Source organism: Girardinichthys multiradiatus, chromosome 24 (assembly GCF_021462225.1).
Source record: "Girardinichthys multiradiatus isolate DD_20200921_A chromosome 24, DD_fGirMul_XY1, whole genome shotgun sequence".
NCBI classification, from domain to species: Eukaryota; Metazoa; Chordata; class Actinopteri; order Cyprinodontiformes; family Goodeidae; genus Girardinichthys; species Girardinichthys multiradiatus.
Genome location: NC_061816.1, coordinates 15,705,451 through 15,731,065, shown reverse-complemented (window position 1 = coordinate 15,731,065; position 25,615 = coordinate 15,705,451). Strand labels below are relative to the sequence as shown.

At 40.0% G+C, this 25,615-nt stretch overlaps 1 protein-coding gene across 4 annotated transcripts in view; it reads right to left on the bottom strand.

Annotated features, from left to right (window-relative positions):
* LOC124861683 (gamma-aminobutyric acid receptor subunit gamma-3-like) overlaps positions 1-25,615 on the bottom strand; it is a 190,925-nt gene that overhangs the window by 15,864 nt on the left and 149,446 nt on the right. For 2 of the 4 annotated variants that reach the window (XM_047355592.1, XM_047355594.1), the window contains one exon: positions 18,267-18,419. In XM_047355592.1, the coding sequence (XP_047211548.1) occupies positions 18,267-18,419 (153 nt within the window). Of the gene's footprint in view, positions 1-1,258; positions 2,450-14,767; positions 16,123-18,266; positions 18,420-25,615 lie in introns of those variants that run through there. The other 2 variants (XM_047355593.1, XM_047355595.1) reach the window with 2 other exon arrangements.

The following is a 25,615-nucleotide window of genomic DNA, read 5'->3' as shown; positions in this document are numbered from 1 at the left end:
TGCACAGCGCCCTCCTTGACGTATCCAGCATTGTTGGCAGCCATCATTTCTGGTCAAAGTCAACAGACCTTCATCAGAGAACAGCACTGGGCTCCACTGGTCCCTCACCCAGAGTAAATGCTCCCTGGCCCATGCAAGACAATGATGCCTTTGCCTGGTGGTGTGGTCAGGTACCCGTGCAGGTCGTTTAACACATAGACCATGCTGATGTAAACAGTTTCAAATGGTCTGGTGTGACACTTGGGTACCTCTCAAGCCTCTCATAGTTGGAGATATCCCCCGGACATGTCCGCGCAAAGCTTTTTATGAATGCTGCTCGGCGGGAAACGGTGAGCACAGAGTATGCGCTGCTTACAGTACGCCAAACTCTATGAGAGCCTTTACCTCTGCAAGTTGTGCAGAAAGTACTGAAACACTGCACAGTTGGATATATGCATTCAAAAGTCTACAGGAGGTCTACTTGAGTTCATCTATACAGATTGTAGTGAATTTTCTCCCAGAAGCAAAATGTCCCCAACATTGTGTGAGTACATGTTTGGACTACTTATACTGGAATTATGTTGTTGGAATAATTTATCCCGGAAACCCAAGTTGTTTTCTTTTTTTTTTTTTAACCAAGAAGCACTCTAGTATATTAATTGATCACATCTACACTGCAGGAAAAGCAGTTTACACAAAGCATGATAAACTCTGCAACAAGCTCCTTGTTTGTTTACAGTAATTATGCTCATGTTTTCAGATTAATGTGTTAGTGATTGAGGTTAAAATGCAACCAATGGCAACTCTAATCTGGTCTGATTAAGAGTGTTTTGCACACACTTTAGAGGCTGTGACTTCAAACCACGTCCCATTCAAATAATCAGTCCGATGGCCCTGCAGGAGTACCCTCTGACCAAAGAGCCACTTTACTGCCTGAAGCGAGTCTACTTTGGGTAATTTGTTTTCTCAGTTGTGTAATATCTGATGGTCAGATGAGCAGAGTGCTTCTCCCAATTTTTGCTCTAGCTTCTTAAACTGTAAAAGTTTTACCTCGTTTAACTCAGTCAACAAACTTTGTGGCCAACTTTATTTTGTTTTTAGGGGCCTACCTATGTGACAGACTGGTAGAAGTAGGGACTTTGACTTTGTGGTGACCTGGGTATAGAGAACCTTGCTACAGTATTCATACCCCCAAAACTGAGGTTTTGACACTTTATAACTGCAAACTTCAATATATTTGATAAGCATTTGATCTCAGACAAAAACAATCTAGCACGCATTAAAAGAGAAAGAAAACATTGCATGATTTTAATAGATTTTAGAAATAAAGTGGGATGTTGATTTGTATTTACACTCGTGTCCCAAAACAAAATCTAGCACAACCATTTTCTTTGCAGTTTGCCAGAAATGATGCAGGGGCACATTAGACCTGCGGAAAAGGTGCTCTGGTCAAACGAGAACAAAATTTGACTTTTGACCTAAATGCAAAAACTACAGTGGTGTGAAAAAGTTTTTGCCCCCTTCCTGATTTCTTATTTTTTGCATGTTTGTCCCACTTAAACCGACAAAACTTGATTGCCCCCCCTCATAAAAACATAAATGTGGTTTATTACACCAGAGTTCATGTTCTTTATCAACACCAAAGCCTCTTTACTGCCACACCTGTTCTCAATCAAGAAATCACTTAACAAAGTTAGGTAGACCAAAAGATCCTCAAAAGCTCTAGATATCATGCAGAGATCCAAAGAAATTCAGGGACAAATAAAGTAATTGAGATCTATCGGTCTGGAAAAGGGTTATAAAGCTATATTTAAAGTTTTGGAACTACAGTGAACCACAGTGAGAGCCATTGTCCACAAATGGCGAAAGCATGGAACAGTGGTGAACCTTCCCAGGATTGGCTGGCCGACCATAATTATCCCAAGAGCGAAGCGACAACTAATCTAAGGGGTCCCAATACACCCCAAAACAACATACAAAGTACTTCAGGCCTCACTTGCCTTAGTTAAGGTCAGTGTTCATTTCTCCACCATAAGAAAGACACTGGGCAAAAATGGCTTGCGTGGCAGAGTTCCAAGACGAAAACCACTGCTGAGGAAAAACATTAAGGCTCATCTCAATTTTCCCAGAAAAACATCTCAATGATCCCCAAGACTTGTGGGAAAACAATATGTGGACTGACGAGACAAAAGTTGAACTTTTTGGTTTGTCCCATTACATCTACTGTAAAAGTACCATCGCATTTCAGAAAAAGAACATCATACTAGCAGATATGGTGGTGGTAGTGTGATAGTCTGGGGCTGCTTTGCTGCTTCAGGACCTGGAAGACTTGGTGTGATAAATGGAACCATGAACTGTCTACCACAAAATCCTGAAGGAGAATGTCTGGCTATCTGTTCGTGACCTCGAGCTGAAACGAACTTGGGTTCTGCAGCAGAACAATGATGCAAAACACACCAGCAGGTCCACCCTGGAATGATGGAAAGAAAACAAAATTAGTGGCCTAGTCAAAGTCCTGACCTGAATCCTATTTAGATGCTGTGGCATGACCTTAAAAGGGCTGTTCATGCTCATAAACCCTCCAAAGTGGCTGAATTACAACAATTCTGCAAAGATGAGTGGGCTAGAATTCCTCCACAGCGCTGAATAAGACTCATTGCCAGTTATCGCAAACACCTGATTGCAGTTGTTGCTGCTAAGGGTGGCCCAAACAATTATCAGGTTTAGGAGTCAATAACTTTTTCACATAGGGCCATGTAGGTTTGGGTTTTCCTATCCCTTAAGAAAAACCTTCATTTAAAAACTTCTTGTGTTGACTTTATAATTTAAATGTGATGATTTTAAACACTAAATTTTTTGTGTGTTTGTCACACTTAAGAAATCGGGAAAAACATGCAAAAAAATAAGAAACTGGGAAGGGAGCAAACACTTTTCACACCATTGTATGTGGTGCAGAAATAAACCCTGCACATGCCCTGGACACACTGCCCTGACTGTAAAACGTGATGGTGGCAGCATCATGTTGTGAGGACGCTTTTCTTCAGCAAGAACTGAGAAAAACCTTTTGAACGCTGTAATTGACGTAAAAGTGGGATGGATGTTCAACCTCCAGCAAGACAATGGCTTTAAACATACACCCACAGCTATAATGGAATAGTCTCAATCAAAGCATGTGTTTGAATGGCCTAGTCAAAGTCCAGAAATAAATTCAACTATAAATCTGTGGCATGACTTTAAAATATATTCTCAGAAGCTCTCCATTTATTCAGAGCTATTTTGCAAAGAATGTTCTTCAAAGTATTGGCTTTGGGGGTGAATATAAATGCACCACATATTTGAGATTTTTATAAGTAAGAAATTTATCAAAAACATGCATCATTGTCCTTCACCTTCACAGTTATGCACTACTTTGTTTTAGTTTTGATTTGCTAAAAATTGGAAAAGTTAAAGGGGTGCAAATACCTCTTCAAGGCATTGCATGATTTAGTCATGCCCCAGAGTCCAGATTGAGGTACAGACTTATGTGAACATATTACACACTTTAACCAACTGTCCTCTCACTAAAGTTGCCATGAGGAACATATTATATCATAAACGTTTGCCATAATGCACAAGTATAACTGTTGACAAGCATTTTTGGTGAAGAGCATCTCAGACCAATAACTTTTTAAATGATTGGTTTTATAACGAGTCTCGAGCTCTGTTTATGGTGGGCATTGTTTCATTTTCTTCATGATACAATATCTCATTTTACGGATTGAAACCAGCTATTGTTTTGTTTGTCTTTGGAGGATATTTTTCTGCTTTGTGATGAAAAGTGGCCACAGTTGGTCAGAATGTAATTGAGACTGCCAAAGGAAAAACAATAGAATCACCTGCTTTAGGAGATACCCCAAAATGAGAAATGTCCCTGTTGTGGTGACAAATTTTGCTTATATGAAAAATTACTATTCTCTGTTGGAGAAACAGAGAAAATGGTGAAACATTGACAAAAAAGGCACAAAGTGTGCAGAGGGCAGAGGCTGTGATGGATGAATGGGCCAACAAAATGCTGGAAACAAGGGTTTGTTTTAGCCATGCCTGAAACTAAGCATCAGCTGTCTGAATACAACAACACTAGTCTGCTATGAAGGGTTTCCTTACAGATTTCTCATGTTTTAGTTTATAAAAGATAAAGCTAGTAAATTAAATTCAAATTTTAAATGAGGATTTTATTTACTAAAGGACAAAGGATATCCAACCCAACCTGAGCCCATGTGAAAAGTAATTGCCACACCCTTTTGCAAAATCCCAATGAAACACAGACTGACCTGTAAAATCAAGAAATCTCGTATTGAACCTGTGTGACAAGTAGGCCAAAATATCTCAAAAACCAATGCATCATACCCAGATCTAAAGAAATATAAGAACAGATGAGAAACAGTCATTGACGTCTGTTAGACTGGAAAGGGCTACAAAGAGGTTTCTTTGTAATTTAGGCCTACCAAAAATACTTCAAAAGACTCATCGAGGAAGTCACAAAAGAACATAGAGCAACATCTAAAGAAGTCCAGACCTTACTTTGCCTCAGTCGAGGTCACACTTCATAATTTAACAACAAAAGGAGGACTGGATAATACAGCTTCTCTTTTCAAGAGGTTCAACGCCAAAACTACTGCTGACCAAAATAATAGAAAAGCCTGTTCCATATTTGACTAAAACACCATGTTCCATCAAGTTTTAAAACTCACAACATTTCAGAAAAGGACATCCCACTGACAGTCAGTCTTGGCAGTAGTAGTAAGATGGTTGGGAGCTGATTTGGTGCTACAGTATCTTTTCTCAAGCGGAAAATACATGAGGAGAATCTCCGGTCATTAGTTTGTGACTTTAAACTTAAGCACACTTTGGTTATGCAGAGGAACAATAATCCAAAGCACACTAGCAAGTTGACCTCAGAATGGCCATCAAAAGTATTAGCATGGCCTAGTCAAAGCATTAGATCCAATTGAGTTAATGGGAAATTACCTTAAAAAGACAGTGAATGAGCATACATCCTCAAATGTGGCCAAATGAAACAATTCTAAATAAAAGAGTTGGCCAAAATTGCTTCACAGCGATGTAAAAGACTCACTGAGTGTTTTCAGAAATGCTGAATAGCAGCTGTTGCTGCCAAGGGTGCTACAACCAGTTGTTAGATGTAGGGACTAATTACTTTTAAAAGCCAGGTAGAGGTCTGGATAGCTTTTCCCTTAAATAAATAAAATCAACATTTAAAAAAGGACCTTTTGTATTTACCCAGGTTAACATTGCCTGATAGTAAAATTTGTCTGATGATCTGAAACATTTAAGTAAGGCAAAACAGTATAAAACAGAAGCGAATCTGGAAGGGGGTAAATAAAATCTAACAGCAATGGACAATGAAACTGAAACACCTGTCATTTTAGTGTGGGAGGTTTCATGGCTAAATTGGACCAGCCTGGTAGCCAGTCTTCATTGATTGCACATTGCACCAGTAAGAGCAGAATGTGAAGGTTCAATTAGCAGGGTAAGAGCACAGTTTTGCTCAAAATATTGAAATGCACACAACATTATGGGTGACATACCAGAGTTCAAAAGAGGACAAATTGTTGGTGCACGTCTTGCTGGCGCATCTGTGACCAAGACACCAAGTCTTTGTGATGTATCAATAGCCACGGTTTCCAGGGTAATGTCAGCATACTGCCAAGAAGGACGAACCACATCCAACAGGATTAACTGTGGATGCAAGAGGAAGCTGACTGAAAGGGATGTTCAGGTGCTAACCCGGATTGTATCCAAAAAACATAAAACCACGGCTGCCCAGATCACGGCAGAATTAAATGTGCACCTCAACTCTCCTGTTTCCACCAGAACTGTCCGTCGGGAGCTCCACAGGGTCAATATACACGGCCGGGCTGCTATAGCCAAACCTTTGGTCACTCATGCCAATGCCAAACGTCGGTTTAAAAGGTGCAAGGAGCGCAAATCTTGGGCTGTGGACAATGTGAAACATGTATTGTTCTCTGATGAGTCCACCTTTACTGTTTTCCCCACATCCGGGAGAGTTACGGTGTGGAGAAGCCCCACAGAAGCGTACCACCGAGACTGTTGCATGCCCAGAGTGAAGCATGGGGGTGGATCATTGATGGTTTGGGCTGCCATTTCATGGCATTCCCTTGGCCCAATACTTGTGCTAGATGGGCACATCACTGCCAAGGACTACCGAACCATTCTTGAGGATCATGTGCATCCAATGGTTCAAACATTGTATCCTGAAGGCGGTGCTGTGTATCAGGATGACAATGCACCAATACACACAGCAAGACTGGTGAAAGATTGGTTTGATGAACATAAAAGTGAAGTTGAACATCTCCCATGGCCTGCACAGTTACCAGATCTAAATATTATTGAGGAAACGTTTTCCTCCACCAGTATCATGTAGTGACCTGGCCACTATCCTGCAAGAAGAATGGCTTAAAATCCCTCTGACCACTGTGCAGGACTTGTATATGTCATTCCCAAGACGAATTGACGCTGTATTGGCCGCAAAAGCAGGCCCTACACCATACTAATAAATTATTGTGGTCTAAAACCAGGAGTTTCAGTTTAATTGTCCAACCCCTGTATGTCTCCAGCTACAACCATTGTATTTCTGATGCAAGGCTCAGCTAAGCCTAATGAACTGGGTTTGGGACTGCCAGCAATGACAGTACTGATACAGTTCAAGAAAGAGGTTTAAAATTAACAAGCCACATAGGGCCCACAAAGGAAATGTGTTACTGCTCTTCCATTTGCTACCTGGAAAACTGTCACCAAGCTGCTATCCCATAATGAGTTCTTAAGTTTGGATTTGAAACTCCACAAACCTACCATAGCTTTCTTCCAAGTCTCAGTTAGAAAAACCTGATTAAAAATTTTCCAGCAGGGGAAAAAAAATCAGATATTTTAACACCTTGTCAGAAACCTCCATTGTGATGGGTTTAAACCCTCCTGGCGGTTCAGCCAGACTTTCAGAAGTGTCATGCTAGCAGCAGCTATTTTAGCCTCAGGTGGCTAGCCTCAAGCTGAGATGAGAGGGCCAAAAACCTCTGCTCCGCTCACTTCTTCCCAACTCCCCTGAGATTCCCTTTTCCTTTCCAATCTTACAGTCTTTAGTCACAACCGATGCTTGAGGCAGTTTATCAGATTTTGCACAGCTTCCTCTGGAGACACAAAAGGGCTCAACTATTTCCTTTCACACAGAATTTGACAACACCTGTAGACAGGCCTAGCGGGAGAGTTGCTTTTTAAATGCAAGTTGCTATAGAGACCATCTTTTATCACACTATCAGTAGTAAAACAAATTTATTCACTGAGGTTTTGTATTCCCTAATTTCTCAACAGTATCATCACCTGTAATATTAAGGGCTCTGTATTTTCTTAGTTCTTTAAGTCACATCACCCGTCTGCCTGACTGCAAACTGAAACTGAAAGAATAAAATGTCTGATTTGATGATTCTCTTCCTCTGTTATGCTTCATTGCTAACACCAAGCCTGCTGTTATCTCTAACATTCACAGTCAACCACTTTATCATTTACACCATTGATTGTTTGGGTTGGAAGCTCTCGCCTTCAGAACGGCCTTAATTCTTTATGACAGAGACCCCAAAACCTCCGTCAAAGATTTTGGTCTATGCTCACATTATACAGTTGCTACAGATATGTAAGCTAAACTTCTCTGATGTTAATCTAAGGTTCCAACACATCCCAAAGTAGCTCGAATGGATTGAGACTTGGTGAATGAAGGCTATGGGAGAACAGTGAGGCCATTTTTATCTTTAAGAAATTAGGTTGAGGTGATTCGAGCTTTGCCACAGGACGCATTATCCTCCTGGTTGTAGCCATCAAAAGATAGGTGGTTATAAACGGATGAGGATGGTCAGCAATAATACTCTGGTGGGTGTGTATGTCCGCCTCAGTCCCCAGCTCTAAATCCTGCAGAAAATGTCGGGTGAGCTGGAGAGAAGAGTTTCCAGGACTCTGGATGATCTAGAGCAGGGGTCTCAAAACTCCAGTCCTCCAGGGTCTCTTGCAACCTTTAGATGTTTCTGCTTCAACTCAAATAAATCAGAGGATTGGGTAAAATTGGGCTCTAGGCTCTTCAGGACGTGGTTCAATCCTGAAGAGGCTATTCAGCCATTTTATTCTGGATGCATTTTATTCTGGACACCAGCCCTCGAGGGATGACGTTTTAGACCCCAAATCTAGAGACTGTGCAAAGATCCCCTTGTCTGTATCCTCCAATATATTGTTCTACTGGCAAGTTGGGGTTTGTAGAAAGTATTAACCGTAGGGCTGCCTTCCAATATTTTGTTAAAAACTCTAATTTCTAATATTTAGGCTGAATACAGAACATGTGCTTGGATTTAACAATGGGTTTCTCTATAATTGTTCGTGTGAGATTGTCTTACTGCAATGAAACATTTTGGTTTGAGTCTTTTTACTATTCTCCTAGAGGGTGCCAGTAAATTTGTATGCACAATCTACAGGTCCTTCTCAAAATATTAGCATAATGTGATAAAGTTAATTATTTTCCATAATGTCATGATGAAAATTTTACATTAATATATTTTAGATTCATTGCACACCAACTGAAATATTTCAGGTCTTTTATTGTCTTAATACGGATGATTTTGGCATACAGCTCATGAAAACCCAAAATTCCTAACTCACAAAATTAGCATATCATTAAAAGGGTCTCTAAACGAGCTATGAACCTAATCATCTGAATCAACGAGTTAACTCTAAACACCTGCAAAAGATTCCTGAGGCCTTTAAAACTCCCAGCCTGGTTCATCACTCAAAACCCCAATCATGGGTAAGACTGCCGACCTGACTGCTGTCCAGAAGGCAACTATTGACACCCTCAAGCAAGAGGGTAAGACACAGAAAGAAATTTTTGAACGAATAGGCTGTTCCCAGAGTGCTGTATCAAGGCACCTCAGTGGGAAGTCTGTGGGAAGGAAAAAGTGTGGCAGAAAACGCTGCACAACGAGAAGAGGTGACCGGACCCTGAGGAAGATTGTGGAGAAGGGCCGATTCCAGACCTTGGGGGACCTGCGGAAGCAGTGGACTGAGTCTGGAGTAGAAACATCCAGAGCCACCGTGCACAGGTGTGTGCAGGAAATGGGCTACAGGTGCCGCATTCCCCAGACCTGGGCTACAGAGAAGCAGCACTGGACTGTTGCTAAGTGGTCCAAAGTACTTTTTTCGGATGAAAGCAAATTCTGCATGTCATTCAGAAATCAAGGTGCCAGAGTCTGGAGGAAGACTGGGGAGAAGGAAATGCCAAAATGCCAGAAGTCCAGTGTCAAGTACCCACAGTCAGTGATGGTCTGGGGTGCCGTGTCAGCTGCTGGTGTTGGTCCACTGTGTTTTATCAAGGGCAGGGTCAATGCAGCTAGCTATCAGGAGATTTTGGAGCACTTCATGCTTCCATCTGCTGAAAAGCTTTATGGAGATGAAGATTTCATTTTTCAGCACGACCTGGCACCTGCTCACAGTGCCAAAACCACTGGTAAATGGTTTACTGACCATGGTATCACTGTGCTCAATTGGCCTGCCAACTCTCCTGACCTGAACCCCATAGAGAATCTGTGGGATATTGTGAAGAGAACGTTGAGAGACTCAAGACCCAACACTCTGGATGAGCTAAAGGCCGCTATCGAAGCATCCTGGGCCTCCATAAGACCTCAGCAGTGCCACAGGCTGATTGCCTCCATGCCACGCCACATTGAAGCAGTCATTTCTTCAAAAGAATTCCCGACCAAGTATTGAGTGCATAACTGTACATGATTATTTGAAGGTTGACGTTTTTTTGTATTAAAAACACTTTTCTTTTATTGGTCGGATGAAATATGCTAATTTTGTGAGATAGGAATTTTGGGTTTTCATGAGCTGTATGCCAAAATCATCTGTATTAAGACAATAAAAGACCTGAAATATTTCAGTTAGTGTGCAATGAATCTAAAATATATGAATGTTAAATTTTCATCATGACATTATGGAAAATAATTAACTTTATCACAATATGCTAATATTTTGAGAAGGACCTGTATGTGGTCTTATGCACCTCAGGAAACACCCTTAACCTTCAAAGGTCACCCTTGCTAAAAAGTGCCCCGCTATAGATCCTTTGTTTGACTGCTTTGGGGGCATTTTTCTGTCAGAGATGGCCACAGTAATTTGATTTTCAGACCTCTGCATTAGAAATGTTCCCATCAGTGACATGTGGTAGAATCTGAGCAGAATCTGAGTTGGCTGTGTGTGTGGGGGGCTGTGGGTGTACAGTCCTTTTGAAAAGGGCCATTATTCCTTGCATGTCTGGGAAAGCTCCAGGCTTTGGTGGGGGCGGTGTGTAATTTAAATGTCATCACCGAGGAGGAAGGATGCTACCGTCTACAGACCTCTGCGTTGTCTTTATTGCACAGATGTGTCTGCAGACTTGTTTGGTTCTTCAATGGTGGTAATGCTCATCCATAGTCAATCCACTGGAACACAGCCCCTGTTGACATTGAGTGACACCGATATCCTGCATTACCCTGGATGAGCATTATGGATGTTACCTCTAGCTCCTATTAATTCCAGCGCTCCAAATCCCCACATTCTAAAAATCTGCCTCTGGGTGGTTTTACTTATCAGCGCTTGAATCTCTGCCAACATCCATGTGAGCTGCAGAGATTGAGGTCTAATAGGAGTCATCCATAGTTGAAAGCTCTAACTTCAGCCATGTTGTCCACGTTTCTGGTGCTGAAGGAATACCCGGTAAATAGCAGTTTTGTGAAGATGCCACCTGAGATGTGTAGGCAGCTTGTTTGGGGTTAAGGAGAAAGTTTTTCTTGAGATTTAGCCTCCCTCATTGTGACATTTTTCTCTGCTACTATGTGCCAGAGGTCTTATTGTTTTAGCAACATTTTCCTCTTACCTGTCCTGTTTCTTTTCAGCTTTGGTCTCAGGTTGACAGTGGAGGCGGTGGACAAAAGAGGAGGGGAGGGGTGCGCTAAATGACTTTCTGTTGTTCAGCTGACGGTGGACGTTTATCAGGACAAGGGGGAGCTTGTTTCACTGCACTAATTGTTGAGAGGAATGTGACAAGGCTTTTCTTGTCATCTTACCAACCATAGACTGCAAGCAAAATCCTCATATAGGTTACCAAGGCCATAAAACAACTTGTAACTAACTTGCAAACGTTATTTTTTTTACATTGTACTGAGATGTCATGTGATCAACAAACACAAGTAAGTGAACAATTAAGTTGAGGGAAAGGGATACATGATGGTAACTTTATTTACTTTACAAATATAATCTGAAAAGTGTGGCATACATTTATATTTAATCCTGACCAGAGTCAATAGTTTGCAGAACCACATTTTGCTGCAGTTGCAGCTGGAAGCCTTTTAGTGTTTCTGTACTGGTTTAACCAATATGGAGGGTGACCTTTTTAGCAAAATAGCTCAAATCCAAACTGGAGAATGTTTGTGAGCATTAGTTTTAAATTATTCCCATATATTCTCTATTGGATTCACAAATATATCTTTAAAAAACTGAATATCATGAAAAAACTCAAAGTGAAACTCATATACATTACAGATAATGAAAACCTAAAATTCAGTGTCAGAAAATTTGAATATTACAGAAGATAATAATAATAATAAAGAATATTATGTAAAATATGATATCTATATATAGATATATATATGTAGATATATATACACATACACACTGTTCAAAACAATAAAGGGAACACTTAAACAACACAATATAACTCCAAAGTAAATCAAACTTCTGTGAAATCAAACTGTCCACTTAGGAAGCAACACTGATTGACAATTAATTTAACATGTTGTTGTACAAATGGAATAGACAACAGGGGGAAATCTTTGGTGATTAACAAGACACACTCAATAAAGGAGTGGTTCTGCAGGTGGGGACCACAGACCACTTCTCAGTACCGATGCTTTCTGGCTGATGTTTTGGTCATTTTTGAATGTTGGTGGTGCTTTCACACTCGTGGTAGCATGAGACGGACTCTACAACCCACACAAGTGGCTCAGGTAGTGCAGCTCATCCAGGATGGCACATCAATGCGAGCTGTGGCAAGAAGGTTTGCTGTGTCTGTCAGCGTAGTGTCCAGAGCCTGGAGGTGCTACCAGGAGACAGGCCAGTACACCAGGAGACGTGGAGGAGGCCCTAGGAGGGCAACAACTCAGCAGCAGGACCACTACCTCCGCCTTTGTGCAAGGAGGAACAGAAGGAGCACTGCCAGAGCCCTGCAAAATGACCTCCAGCAGGCCACAAATGTGCATGTGTCTGCACAAACTGTTAGAAACCGATTCCATGAGGATGGTATAAGGGCCTGACATCCACAAATGGGGGTTGTGCTTCTTTGGAGGGCCGCATGGTTATCAACTCCACATCTGGGACATCATGTCTCGCTCCATCCACCAACGTCACGTTGCACCACAGACTGTCCAGGAGTTGGCGGATGCTTAGTCCAGGTCTGGGGGGAGATCCCTCAGGAGACCATCCACCGTCTCATCAGGAGCATGCCCAGGTGTTGTAGGGAGGTCATACAGGCACGTGGAGGCCACACACAATACTGAGCCTCATTTTGACTTGTTTTAAGGACATTACATCAAAGTTGGATCAGCCTGTAGTGTGTTTTTCCACTTTAAGTTTGTGTGTGACTCCAAATCCAGGCCTCCATTGGTTAATAAATTTGATTTCCATTGATGACTTTCTCAAGTCTTTGGCAGCCTCTAGCTAGTATCTTGTAAGATTGTTCCGTATTTAGGTCCATCCAGCTTAACTGTCATGGCAGAAGAAAAGCATTCCTAAAGCAGGATGGGCAACTCCAGTCTTCAAAGGCTGGTGACCTGCAACTTTTAGATGTCTCCTTGGTCCAACACACCTGAATCAAATAGCTATGCAGTCATGTTCTGCACAGGTAATGAGCCATACATTTGATTCAGGTGTGTTGAAGCAGAGAGAGAGAGAGAGAGAGATAGAAAGAAAACTTGCAGGATATCAACCCTTTGAGGATTGAAGTTGCTCACCACTGTTTTAGAAGTGCAGAACCTGACTGCATACTGTTGAGGTAATTGTAGCATTTGATTCAGGCGTCTGGGACCAAGGATCGAAACGTTGCAGGACACCGGCCCTCGAGGACTGGAGTTGCCCACCCCTGGATAAAACAGTGTTCCCAAAGCCTGAGATATTGTTTTCTAACCGTGCCATGCTTTACACTTCTCCACAGCTTGTTCCTTGGTATTCATGATATTGTTTCTTCACAAATGTTCTCTAACAAACCTATGAGGCCTTCACAGAACTGCTGGTTTTATCCTGAGATTAAACTACACACAGTTGGACTCTATATTCTATCTATAAAATAAATAATAAAAATATGAAACAGGTTGTACAGTAAGGTCGAATTTACAACATGAGAAAAACAATGTAGTTACTAGGAGTAAATAGGATAATTAGAACATATTTTTATATAGTTGTATATTTGAACATATATTTTTACAGTAGTTAATATTTACTTTGATATAGGCATTAAACCAAAAACAATCCTTAGCATTAAAGGACATTCCTTTTAAAAATAAACTTCTGGGCTTCTGTGTCTCCTGATCTAATCTGCCCCATGCTGTTTTGATGTTCAGCTGTCAACATGTCAAACTTTATCAGGCTGAGAGCAAAAAGCAAGCCGAGCCAAACACGTGCTGAACACAATCTTTTATTATGATCAGCTTTCATTAGCAGCGCGAGAGGAGAGGCTCCTTTGGCCCAGCGTATGCCTGAGTAATAACATTCCCTTACTACTGAATTCAATACAACATGAGACGAGCTGATTGTTCAACTGTGAAGTTTTTTTTTGTCTGGTTTGAAAGCAAATAGTGATGGACAGAAGTCCAATAAAACGTTTTTATTAATGCAGAGCCATTCCAGATGACCCTCTGTGATAGCGGCTGGCTGATAAAGGGCAGCAGGGACTTAGTGGAATTAAAGCACTTTAGGAGTGATGTGTTGGGCCTTGATACTGGTCACGGCTGAGGTGAAGATGGTAGGAGTTAGTTTAGACTCAGCTATGAGGTCAAGGGAGGAAAACCTGATGGGTGAACAAGTCTTAACTCATTTAGCAAGTATTACTGCTGGCTCTGCTGGCTGTAATGACTGAGGCATTCGGGAGGACGTCCTATTACTAAATGAGAAACTGAGTTTTTTACTAACAAAGCAGTCCACTGGCTGAACTGGTTAACCGGTGAGCATTTTTGGGTAAAATGCAATATTTCAATATAAGTCTCCAAGAAATTTGGTCCAATAATGAACATTTACAGTGCTTTCACACCAAACCTTTAAAACGGTTTGTACCGTGCCAGAGTCCGGTTTCTGGAGCGGATCACACTGGTGTGAACTCACTGGAGTGAAAAGATGCAGGTGCAATTGAATTACTTTGTTTGGGCCAGTCTAAAACATCTCTGTGTGAAAGCAAACCAGGCCAACTGAAGGTGTGAATTTTTCACTTTTTAAGATCCCTGGACCGGACCAGACCAGCAGTGTAAATGCACCCTGAATGTCGCCAAAATAAGCAACACATGTGATGCTCAAGGTGTAGTTACAAGATGAGAATTTAAGCTTTTGTTGAAAGCTCTTATTCCAGTGTGCTAATTAAGCAGCCACAAGCTGGCAAGACTCCACTAGAACAACAAATCTGTATCTGCCCAAAATAAAAATGAGAATATACACATCATTTTTATGAGGCACATTTGTTTAATTGCTTGTTTATATACATTTCAAATCAGCCAATCACAGTGAGTAGCTAAATTCATTTAATTATCTAGACATGGTGAAGACGACATGCTAAGGTCAAAGTGGCCAGAGGAATGGGGAAGAAAGGGGATTTAAGTGAGTTTGAACGTGACACGGTGGTTGGTGCCAGACAGGATGGACTGAGGATTTCAAAACTGTTGATCTAATAGGATTTTCACACAGACCCATCTCTCAGGTTTACAGAGAATCGTCCCAGAAGGAGATGAAAATCCCTTGTTGATTCCAGATTAGAATGGACAGATTTAAAATCATTGAAAGACTAGAACCGGTAGCTCAAATAACCAGTCTGTACAACCAAGGTACGCAGAATACAGTCTCTAAATACACAACACCTTAAACCTTAAAGCAGGCTGGTTACAGAAAATCAAACCAGGTACCACTCCTGTCAGCCAACAATAGGATACTGAGGCTATAGTTGCTTTTCATTATTTAGGAAAAAACCTCCAACATCACTGTTGTCCTACATTTTCTGCAAATATTGAGAATTGTCTTTCCTGTGCTGGAGTTTATATGTAATACTGTGAATATTTTGTACCCTTTTCTTAGTGATACCTTCATATGACAAAATATTTTTGATTCTTTTGAGCCTCTCTGCAAACTGTGGCTTTTTTAAAAGACGCAAATTAACAAAAGTCAAGAAAATCCAACCAGGACTGCTGAACATTAATTGATTAAAAAAACTGAAATGCTAAAACTGAATCAAAAGATGGGTCAACGAAGTTAAAAGGGTGTGCACACTTGCAACCAGGTTATTGAGGCTTTTTATTATTTTTTTTTACACATTATCATCCAGTGTATTTGTTTCCAGTTTGTATGGGATAAATGTCTCTGTGTGGGGAAAAGTTTTGAAATAACCTTAGTCTGTTTTTTTTTTTTTTGCATCAAGCATCTGGCCTAATACAGGTATGCAGACTTGTATATCCACTGTATATACCCATCACCAATCTGTATACTGACCTAATTCAGATTAATGTTTAATGTGTCAGGGTATTGATTATTTTTTATCCATTTGTCATTGAGGGAAAATTTTAAAAACATTTTCCTCATTTGAGAGCCAATATTTTAGCGTCTGAAGTGACGACCACCTCATAAACGCAAAGACATACACAACCCTTCCACTTTGTTTCAGGCTTCCAAGGTCTGAAAATATCTCAGTCAGTCAGCCAGTAGGATTTAAAGGGGATTGGTACATCACAGGGTGAGTGCAGAGCAGATGGATCCAGTCCTCCCATCTTTATCCCCATCCAACTTCAACCTCAAAGCATACTGTGTTCTCTGTGAACCAGAAATGGATAGAAATATTTCCGTTTTGCCTATTAATGAACAACTATTTATCATGTTTTACTACTACTTCCTTTTGTGTGTTTGAGAATATAATTACCAGTTGAGTAAATGGTTAAATGTATGGCGTGGTATTTGACTATTTTTAACAGCATAGTGTGAAAACAGCCACACCTTGGTAGAATAAATGTAGAAGAAATTAAGTCTAGTAGGTAACTCTAAGCTCTAAGATCCACTGCTCTGAACAGGGAACTGAGAAGACTGAAAATTGTCAGACATTTGGGGAAATTGTGTTTGTCTTGTGAAAAACAACTATAGAATCTATCTACTACACATCACTGGGGTTTAGAAACGGAAATAGATGGGTGGGTGATGGAGCATGGTCAAAATGTGTCACATTTTACAAGACCAGAAGACAAAGGAAAGCAACAGTAAAGCTACATACATTTAGTTATGGCTTCTAGCTTTGAGAACAATAGAAAATCTATAGTTAATTTGATAGAGATGTTAAGAGAGAACAGATAATTATGTGTGAGCTGCTTACGAACATAAAGGTTTCCCAAGGTTGTAAAAAGTTACACCTGCAAAATAACTTCAGTTACAGCATCCAAAGATTTAAAGTCATTGAATGAGAAGTAAGAGAAAGTGCCAGAATGACTAGGAGGTACGGGAGCATTGAGTAATGCATTGCTGCCCCTCCCTCACTTGTTGCTGCACACACCCGAACAGCTGGCTGAGTAACTTCTACTGTTGTCATTTGCTTAACAGAATGATAAATTAATCTGTTCTTCAAATCCAGTATTTGTGTCCCAAAAAAAGGGACAGTCATGGGTTATAAGAGACTTGTAACCAACTGCAGGCTGTCTGAGCAGATAGCCCAACTAATTAGTAAGCTGATATTAGCTTGTTATACCTGCATTACTCTATAAAGAGCAGAAAAGCAAAAAAGGTATAATACACTTTAAAATAAGTGGTTAAACTACTGCTTTAGGAGTTGGTAAATATTTTAAAGTCTGAATCACAATACAATAATCTAATGAATAAATGTCCTACATAAAAATAATGTAACTGTATTGCAGTTGGAATAAATTTGTGTTCGAAGGTATTTTCTATTTAAGGCATTGTTTGAATCTAATACTAGTCTATGCCTATATGTCAGTGTGTTGAAAGTGAGTATCTATAATCAGTATAAGTTGCAGTTTTCAAATGTTAATTTTCATTTGGGAAAAAAATGTATCCCTAGCCCTATGTGAAAAATCAACACCCCATGTTTAATTGTGAATTAACGGAGTAGCCACAATATCTGGTTTATCTGAGCAGTCACTTCTAGGCCTGATAACTGCAAGACGTGTAGAATCAAGAAATCACTTAAATAGAACCAGAAGTAAGTTAGAAGAGTTCAAAAAGCAACATCCCAGAACTACATTTGAAGCTATGCAGGCTCCACTTCATGATTGGAAAATATCAGAGACTGGACAGAAATACTGCTTAACAAGAACAACAAAGAGGCCCATCTCACATTTGCCTAAAAACATCTTCATTGTTCCTAAACATGGTGGTGTTACTGTGATGGTCTGAGGATGCTTTGCTGCTTCAAGATCCAGACAACCTACTAAGTTGATGAAGCCAGTAATTATATTTTCTACGTGAAAATCTTGAAGGAGAACGTCTGCCCATCAGTGTGTAACCTTGTACTCAAACAGACTTGGGTTATGCAGCAGGACAACTATTAAAGCACACCAGCAAGTTTCATCTCTGAATGGCTCAAAAAATAAAATGAAGGTTTTTGTCTGATTAAAATGCTGTAGCTGATGCTCATCCTAATGTGGCTAACTTAAAACAATTCTGCAAAGACGAGCGACTCCTCCAGAGCGTTGTAAGACTCATTACCAGTTACTATAAACACTTAATGGCAATCGTTGCTGCAAGGGGTAGCACAACCAGTCATGTTTATGGGGCAATATTTACACAGCTTTTTCCCCCTAATAAATGAAATCATCATTTGAAAATTGCATTTTATATTTACTCAAGTTATCTTTAATGTTAAAGTTTCTTAGATGATCTGAAACAAATGTGACAAATGCAAAAAAAGAAGAACTCTGTGTGGGGAAAATACTTTTTCAGCAGCGGTTGCGTACCTAGGGTGGTCCTGGCAGGGGTGGCGTCGCTTTTGATCCAGAATGAAACCCAGGAGAGCACCACAGTGAGAATACAGGGGATGTAGGTCTGGATGGTGAAATAGCCCATCCTTCTGCTCAGGTCAAAGTAAACAGTCATCAGCACATAGTCACCTGTAAGCGAGAAACAAACGACAATACATCTCATCAGCTGAGTTATTGCAGGTCAACAGAAGCTGTGTAATGCCAGTGGCTTCAGTAATTACACAGCATTTAATGGCTACAAAGAAAAGATAAACTCTAATGAAATTAGTCAAAGTTGCTAAATCTGCTCATACAAGGCAGTTAAAGAGAGATCTGCTCCCTCTTTGGTGAATGGGAATTGTTTATAATTCCTTATCTGCATCAAATGGAATGGCAGGCAGGCAGAGTGGAAGGACGAGGACAGGAGGAGACAGAAACCAGAATGAGACACTATCTGCCTGTCACTCTGCTGTCCTCATAGATGTGTTAATTGGCAGTAAGTGGAAGATACTGAGCTCTGCTTGATGAAAAGCTGTTTTTCTGTAACCTACACAAGGTTCTACGCATTAAGTACAGCTTAAAACATGAGTGGATGATACTGTTTAACAAATCTGCCAGCACTTAATGAAAACCATGAATGAAAGGAAGCTAAAGATGACCTTTTGTCTGCCTCTCACTTCTCAATTCTTAAAAATTGCAGGTGCATGACAGAAAATTTGGTCTCAGTTGCAGATTTGTTTATGCTCAACTTTAATAATATTATGTGATTATGTCTGTTGTGTGGCAGAAAATGGCTTTAATCAGTTTTTATTCATATCACTGTACAACATTATTACAACTACACACTAACAAATTATACAGAAAAAGGGTTAATTTTATCTACCTGCCCCAATGCTGCAGAGAAAAAAACTTCAATCTCAACACAACAGATTTGACATAATCAGTAGTTTTCTTTCCTCTACATAAAATGGTCTCATTAAATTTATTGCTCTCCTGAGGCTATGGCGCAGTCCAAGGGTTTGATGTTAGACCTCCTTGAAACTTTTCACATTTCTCCCGTTACAACCAGCTTTAACGTATTTTATTGGGATTTTATGTGTCAAACCAACACCAAGTGTTGTATAAGTTGTTTGAGTAAAAATATGAAAACTTTGCAAAATAACTAAACCTTTGTCAGGTGGATGGAGAGCATATGAACATGAATTTCCAAGTCTTACCCCAAATTCTGGACTTTGACTGGAGCATTCCAACAAATAAATATGCTTTGATCTATCCCCTTACATTATATCTCTTGCTTTATGCGTCAAGGTTGTTGCCTCCAGGGTGAACCTTCAGCCCAATCTCTTCTAACAAGTCATATTAGAGGAGTGTTCTATATTAGGCTACATCTATTCTCTTACCAACTCTAACAAGCTCCTCTGTCTCTTCTGAAGGTAAGCATTCACACAGCATGATACTGCCACCACTATGTCTCACCATGGAGATGGATGTTTTCAGGGTGAGGTGCCACAACACATTTTCCATGCAGCCCAGAAATGTTTGTCTCATTTGACAAGAGCACCTTCTTCCACATGTTTGCAGTTTCTCCTACATGACTTGTGGCAAACAGGACTTCTTATGGCTTTCTCTTAAAAATAGCTTTCTTCTTGCCTCACAAGGCCACATTTATGGCATTCATACCTTGTAGTTGTCCTGTTAACATTCTCCCACCTGAGTTGTGAATCTCGGAAGCTCCTCCAAAGTAGCCGTGGGCCTCTTATCTACTTCGGATTAATGCTGTCCCTGCCCAGGCTGTCAGGTTTGCCTGGCCATCACGTGGTAGGTTTGCAGTTTTGCAATTTTCCTTTCATTTTCAGATGGACTGAGTCAGATACTAGAAGTATACAACTTCTACTTGTCCTGCATCCCATTTCCCCATCTGAGCTGTAGATGTGTCCAGCTCCTCCAGAGTACCTCATGGCTGCTTTCCTACTCCTATCTAGGAGTATAAAAAATCTCCTTGTCTGGACTCCCACTCCGCAATTAAAACGTAATGGGAAGATGGATGGAGCTAAAGCAAACCTCTAAGAAGATGCAAAGGACTTGACACTGGGGTGGAGGTGGAGCAGGATGACAATCCTACTGTTGTAGCTACAACTATAATGGTACAGGTTGGATCAAAGCATATATAGGTGGAAAATGGCCCAGTCAAAGTCCTGGCCTAAATTTAGTTGAAAATCTGTGGCAAAACCTAAAAATTATTTTTAGAGATTCTCTTTATTAAATCCGACAGAGCTTGAGCTAATTTATGAATAATGGGCAAACGCATCTCTAGATATGCAAAGCTGGTAGAGCTATACCCCAATCAAAGACTTGGAGTTGCAGTGTTCTACAAAGACTACTACATTGTGTGTGTATTACATAAAATGTGGATAACACACATTGAAGTTTCTGGCTGCAACAATACAAAATGTGGAAAAGCTCGACAGTATTGAACTCTTTTGCAAGGAACTGTAATTTGCGTCTCTTTTCCATCTAAATTTCACAGTTCCTTTTGAATATTGCTAACCCCACTGTGAGCTGTGGCAGTAGAAATGTATCTCCACTCACAGAAAAGTTATCTGTTGCTGCAGGGCAGCAACTTCTGTTTTTTAAGTGTGCATTCTCGCTAACAATCCATGTTTGAATGGCACCCACCCCTCTGTTTGCACACTTCTCCTGAGCACTTATTAGTCAAAGATGCTTTCAACTCGTCTACAGATTCTGCCATGCCGTATGGTCAGAACCTCTCTGTAAGCAGCGAAAAACACTTACAGCAAAACTGCTTCGCTAATGAGTTAACGACAAGTCAGCTGAAAGGTTCATAAAATTCTCACAGTGTGCAGAAGTTCATTTCTCCCAAACTTGGCTTCAATGTGTTTTGTAGTTTAGGTGGCATTTGTATAAACTGTTAGGAATTTTTTTTTGTTTATAATCTAGAAGGGGAATGGCTGAAATAAACTTTTTCTGAAAGGTTTCTGGGCTCAGCCTCAGGGACTTTGATATGCTTTGTTTCCCTTTATCAAAATGAGTCAGCTAAGTTGGTTTGGACATCTGAACAGGAAGCCACCAGGACATCTTCCTTTGGAGGTTTCGCAGGTGTGTCACAAAGGAGGAGAGATAGGGTTCCTATGCAGCCTGTAAGTCCCGAATTTGAGTTTAGTTTGTTCAAGGTTTAGATAAGTACTGGCAAAAAAAGAATATGAAAAATATATATATTTCCTGACTTTTCCCATACTCCATTGTGTCCTCCCTTCCTTATGTGCTTTCCTTCTTCCTTTCTCTTCTGCCTTGAGACTTTGTTATTCTCATGTCCAACCTTCTTTCCTTCCTCCACTGTATCCTTTCTCTAGCTCATTTCATTCATTCTTCCCTTCCTCCTTACCTTGTGTACTTCATTCTTTTCTACCTCCTTTATGCCCATCCATCCCTTTTTCTTTCCTTGTGTCCGTCCATTTTTTTCCCTTCATACCTGATGCCTTTTTTTAGAGCCTCTTCTTGTTCCCTTCTTTCCTCAAATTCATACTACATTGTGCTCCCCTTTCTTTCCTCCCTTATTTTATTCTGCCTTCTTTCCTCCCTCCATCCCCCATCTCTTTTCCTCCTCCCTCCCTTTTTTTCTTTTTTCCTTGTTTACTTACTCATTTTCTTCCTTCCTTCCTTGTGCCATTTCTTCCATCCTCCTTTGCTTCCCGTTTTTCCAGGTACCATATTAAAAATGTATCCACTTTAAAAAAGTCTAAAGTTTTAATATGAAGACTGCATAGGAACCCTGGAGACAACGGGGCAGACCCAGAACTTGCTTGAGGAACAATGCACATTCTTTCTGGCCTGGGATCCGCCTGACATGGCAGGAGAGTGTTGATGGGGAGAGAGATGTCTAGGTTGTTTCTTGAATCAGTTATCTCTGGAAGGAGATTATTTTTAAGAAATACTTCTACACCAGTCACAGTAAATCATAATAATCTGCTTGACATGTTAAAGGTTGGATTACTTACATTTGGTTTTCTACAATGTTATGTTTCATTTTGACTACAGTCTAAATACTGAAAGGAAACAATCTTCTTTCAACTACACTTCTACTAACCTGAGACAAAATGCAGAGAGAAAATAAAATAAAAGTGAAGATTTCCACTCTGACATTTTTTCCCTACCAGCAGGCTGTTTTTTTTAAATTTAGTTCAGATGGAAGGTTTTGTGCTGTATGATAAAACCACTCAGCAGCTAGAGACCCCTACATCTAAGACCAATGTCCATTTACCTCCTTTGTTCCTACCTCTGGTTTCTGAACAGCCATGTAAGATAGGGGTCATCAGACCTGGTAAAATGACCCTCCAACAAAAGCGCTAGTCCATTTTTACCTCTTGAATCTTATAGCTCCACTGAGAATGGCCACTTTACAGTTGAGGGCACTCCAGAGCAACAGGGAGGTCAGTATGCGGGGCTGACCTTAGGCTACAATTTTTAAAATAACATTTAAAGCAAAAGCCCTAATATTAATATAAATAATTTTGCAAATTTCACAAACATATTGATAACCTCCTTAGTTAACAGTTCACATAACAAAACTCACGGATTCCAGCATTCCAACATTTATGGATTCAATTAGTGTTAAAATGGATTGTATCAATTTTTGTCAAAGAAGCCAGTAAATGTTAATTCTTGCCAATCCAAATTAGCAGGAATTAAATTGTGTTTCTTGACCAGAATCTAGTAGATAAGTTAGAAATGTCCTCAGGAAAGCACTGATTGACTGACTAATGTCTCATAAAGAGAAACAATTTTAGTTTTCTCAGCTGTTGAAGTTGTCTGAGTTATGTCTTTTTCTCAACCACTTAAAAAGGCTGAAACATAAGATCTGTTGATCATCTCTCTATTAAACTATGCTGAGGAGGGTGAAGCAGTGTCCACGTTTTGAAACTGTTCAATGTTTCTCAAAGTATAATTTGGTTTACAAAGTGATTTTAAATATCACCTTGAAAACAGGTGTTGCTGAAGTCCACCATTTGATCATCATTCATCAGGGCAACTATTCTGACAGAGTTCCTAAGCTCATTTTAGGCATGTGTCTACAATCACCAGTCAGCTTTGCTTCTGCTCATTTTTTTATGGTGTGAACTACCACTTCTATCGCATTAATCAGTTTTTGTATGTATTTTTTTCATATCAGGTTTAGCTTGACAGCAGTGCCTCTAAAGGTTCTTGCACCCTTAAGCAAGTTTGGGACTGCTAATAGTTTCTCCACTGAATTTGTTCATACACATGTTTACATTCTTCACGTTTGAACTTACAAAAACCATTTCAACATCTAAGTGGATGTATGTATTCCGATTTTGCAGTAAGCATTACCAGTAATGTGAAAAAGTATTTGACCCCTTACAAATCATTTTAGATCAGGATAACCAGAGTAAATAGAAAAAGCAGTTTCAGATTATATTATTTAAAAGGCAAATAAGCTTTGCAAACCACCCTGGCCCAGTTACTTACTGGTAAAAAAGTAGCTGCACCAAACTGCAATGTGTGCCACTCTTAGTAATTAGTCTTGAATCGGTTGAAGGAATTTTGGCTCACTATTCTTTGTTGAATTGTTTTAATTCAGCCACACTGATTTTAACCATTAATGACCTGTTTAATGGTCATGCCACATTGTTTCAGTTGGACTGATGTCCAGATTTTGACTAGGCCACTCTTGTATCATTGTGCAGTGGAGAAAAGAAAGGTTTGGGCTTAAGTTTACAAACTAAAGCCAGACATTCTCCTTCACAAGTTTCTGCTAGAGAGCAGAAATCATGGTTCCATCACTTATGGCCAGTCGTCCATGACCTATAGCAGTAAAGCAGCACCAAACCATTACACTACCAACATCATGTTTTAGTGTGGATATGTTGGTTTTGTGAAATGCAGTCAAGTTTACTCAAGATTCACTTTGATGTAGTTAGTCAACTGAATATTTTTCCAAAAGTCTTGGGAATTGAGATATTCTTTGGTAAATGTGAGGTTAGGTTGCTGTGTCCAGCAGTGGTTTTAAACTTTGAACTCTCCCATGTGATTTTTGTCCAGTGTCTTTCTTATTGTTGAACTGTGAACACTGACCTCAAATGAGGCAAGTGAGGCGGGCAGTGCTTTAGATGTTCTGTGTCCTTTTGATAACTCCTCGCTGAGTCATTAGTGCTCGCTTGGAGTAATTTTAGTAGTCTGACCATACCAGGGAAGGTTCACCACTGTTTCATGTTTTCTTCATTTGTGGATGATGGTTTTCACTATCTGGAGTCCCAAAACCTTAGAAATGGGGTTGTAACTCTATCCATATTGATAAATACATTTGTTTCTCACCTGTTTTTGAATTTCATTAGAACAGGGCATGATGTTTTGGCCTACTTCATGCTGTCAGACATGCTCTATTTACATTTTTATTGATTCTACAGGTAATGCAGTAATCATGCCTGTGTGTTGAGTGAAGTTTAACTTCGCTTTGAAAAATGTGATTAATCATACAGTAGGTAATTATGAAGGTTAAATTACTTTCTCACATTGGGCCAGGTTGGTTTAGACAACTTTCTTCTGCCTAATAAATCAAATTCATTATTTAAAAAATACTTTTAACTTTGGATGATGTGTTTAATTATCTAAAACACTTTTGATGTGACCAGCAAGCAAAACGTATGTAATCTGTAATAGGTAAATATTTTTTCAAACCACACAGATGTTCGCATCTAATGATCTCTTCCCATGACATTCACAAGCTTCTTACAACTAAACTATAAATGGACCATGGGTGTTTCAGCATGTGGTGTGATGAAGAACCATACAAATGAATATTTTGCATTTTTGGCATGACTGCTTATATCTATTAAATGATGTGTGCTTTAATCAGAATTTTCTGGATTCTGGCTGAGAGGGTGAATGCTCTCAGGAATATGCTTAAATATAGAACGTGAAATTGAAAAGATGTGTTACAAGACGCGACAAAAAACATGGGAGTTCCAGGTGTTTCCTTAGAGAGTGACTGGAGATTCAAGTGAGGATACGTGAAGACAGAAAGAAAATGATTAATATCAGTACCTCTCACACGTAAATTTAGAAAAGGACTTCATTCCCACAGCTTTGAGAGAATTTGTAGTGGGATGAAGGAGCAAAACGCCACACTGGGGCCTTTTGAAGAGGACGCTGCTGAATTGATAATTATGGCTTTGCAACAGTGTCCCGAGCGGTGCAGTGGTCTGGGATGTGTCCACTCTGTCCTCATTAAAACACCCCCATCTGCATGTGTTTCTGGCAGATGATCGGGAAAAAAAAAATAAAAAATCAAGGAGGAGATTCAGGTTTGT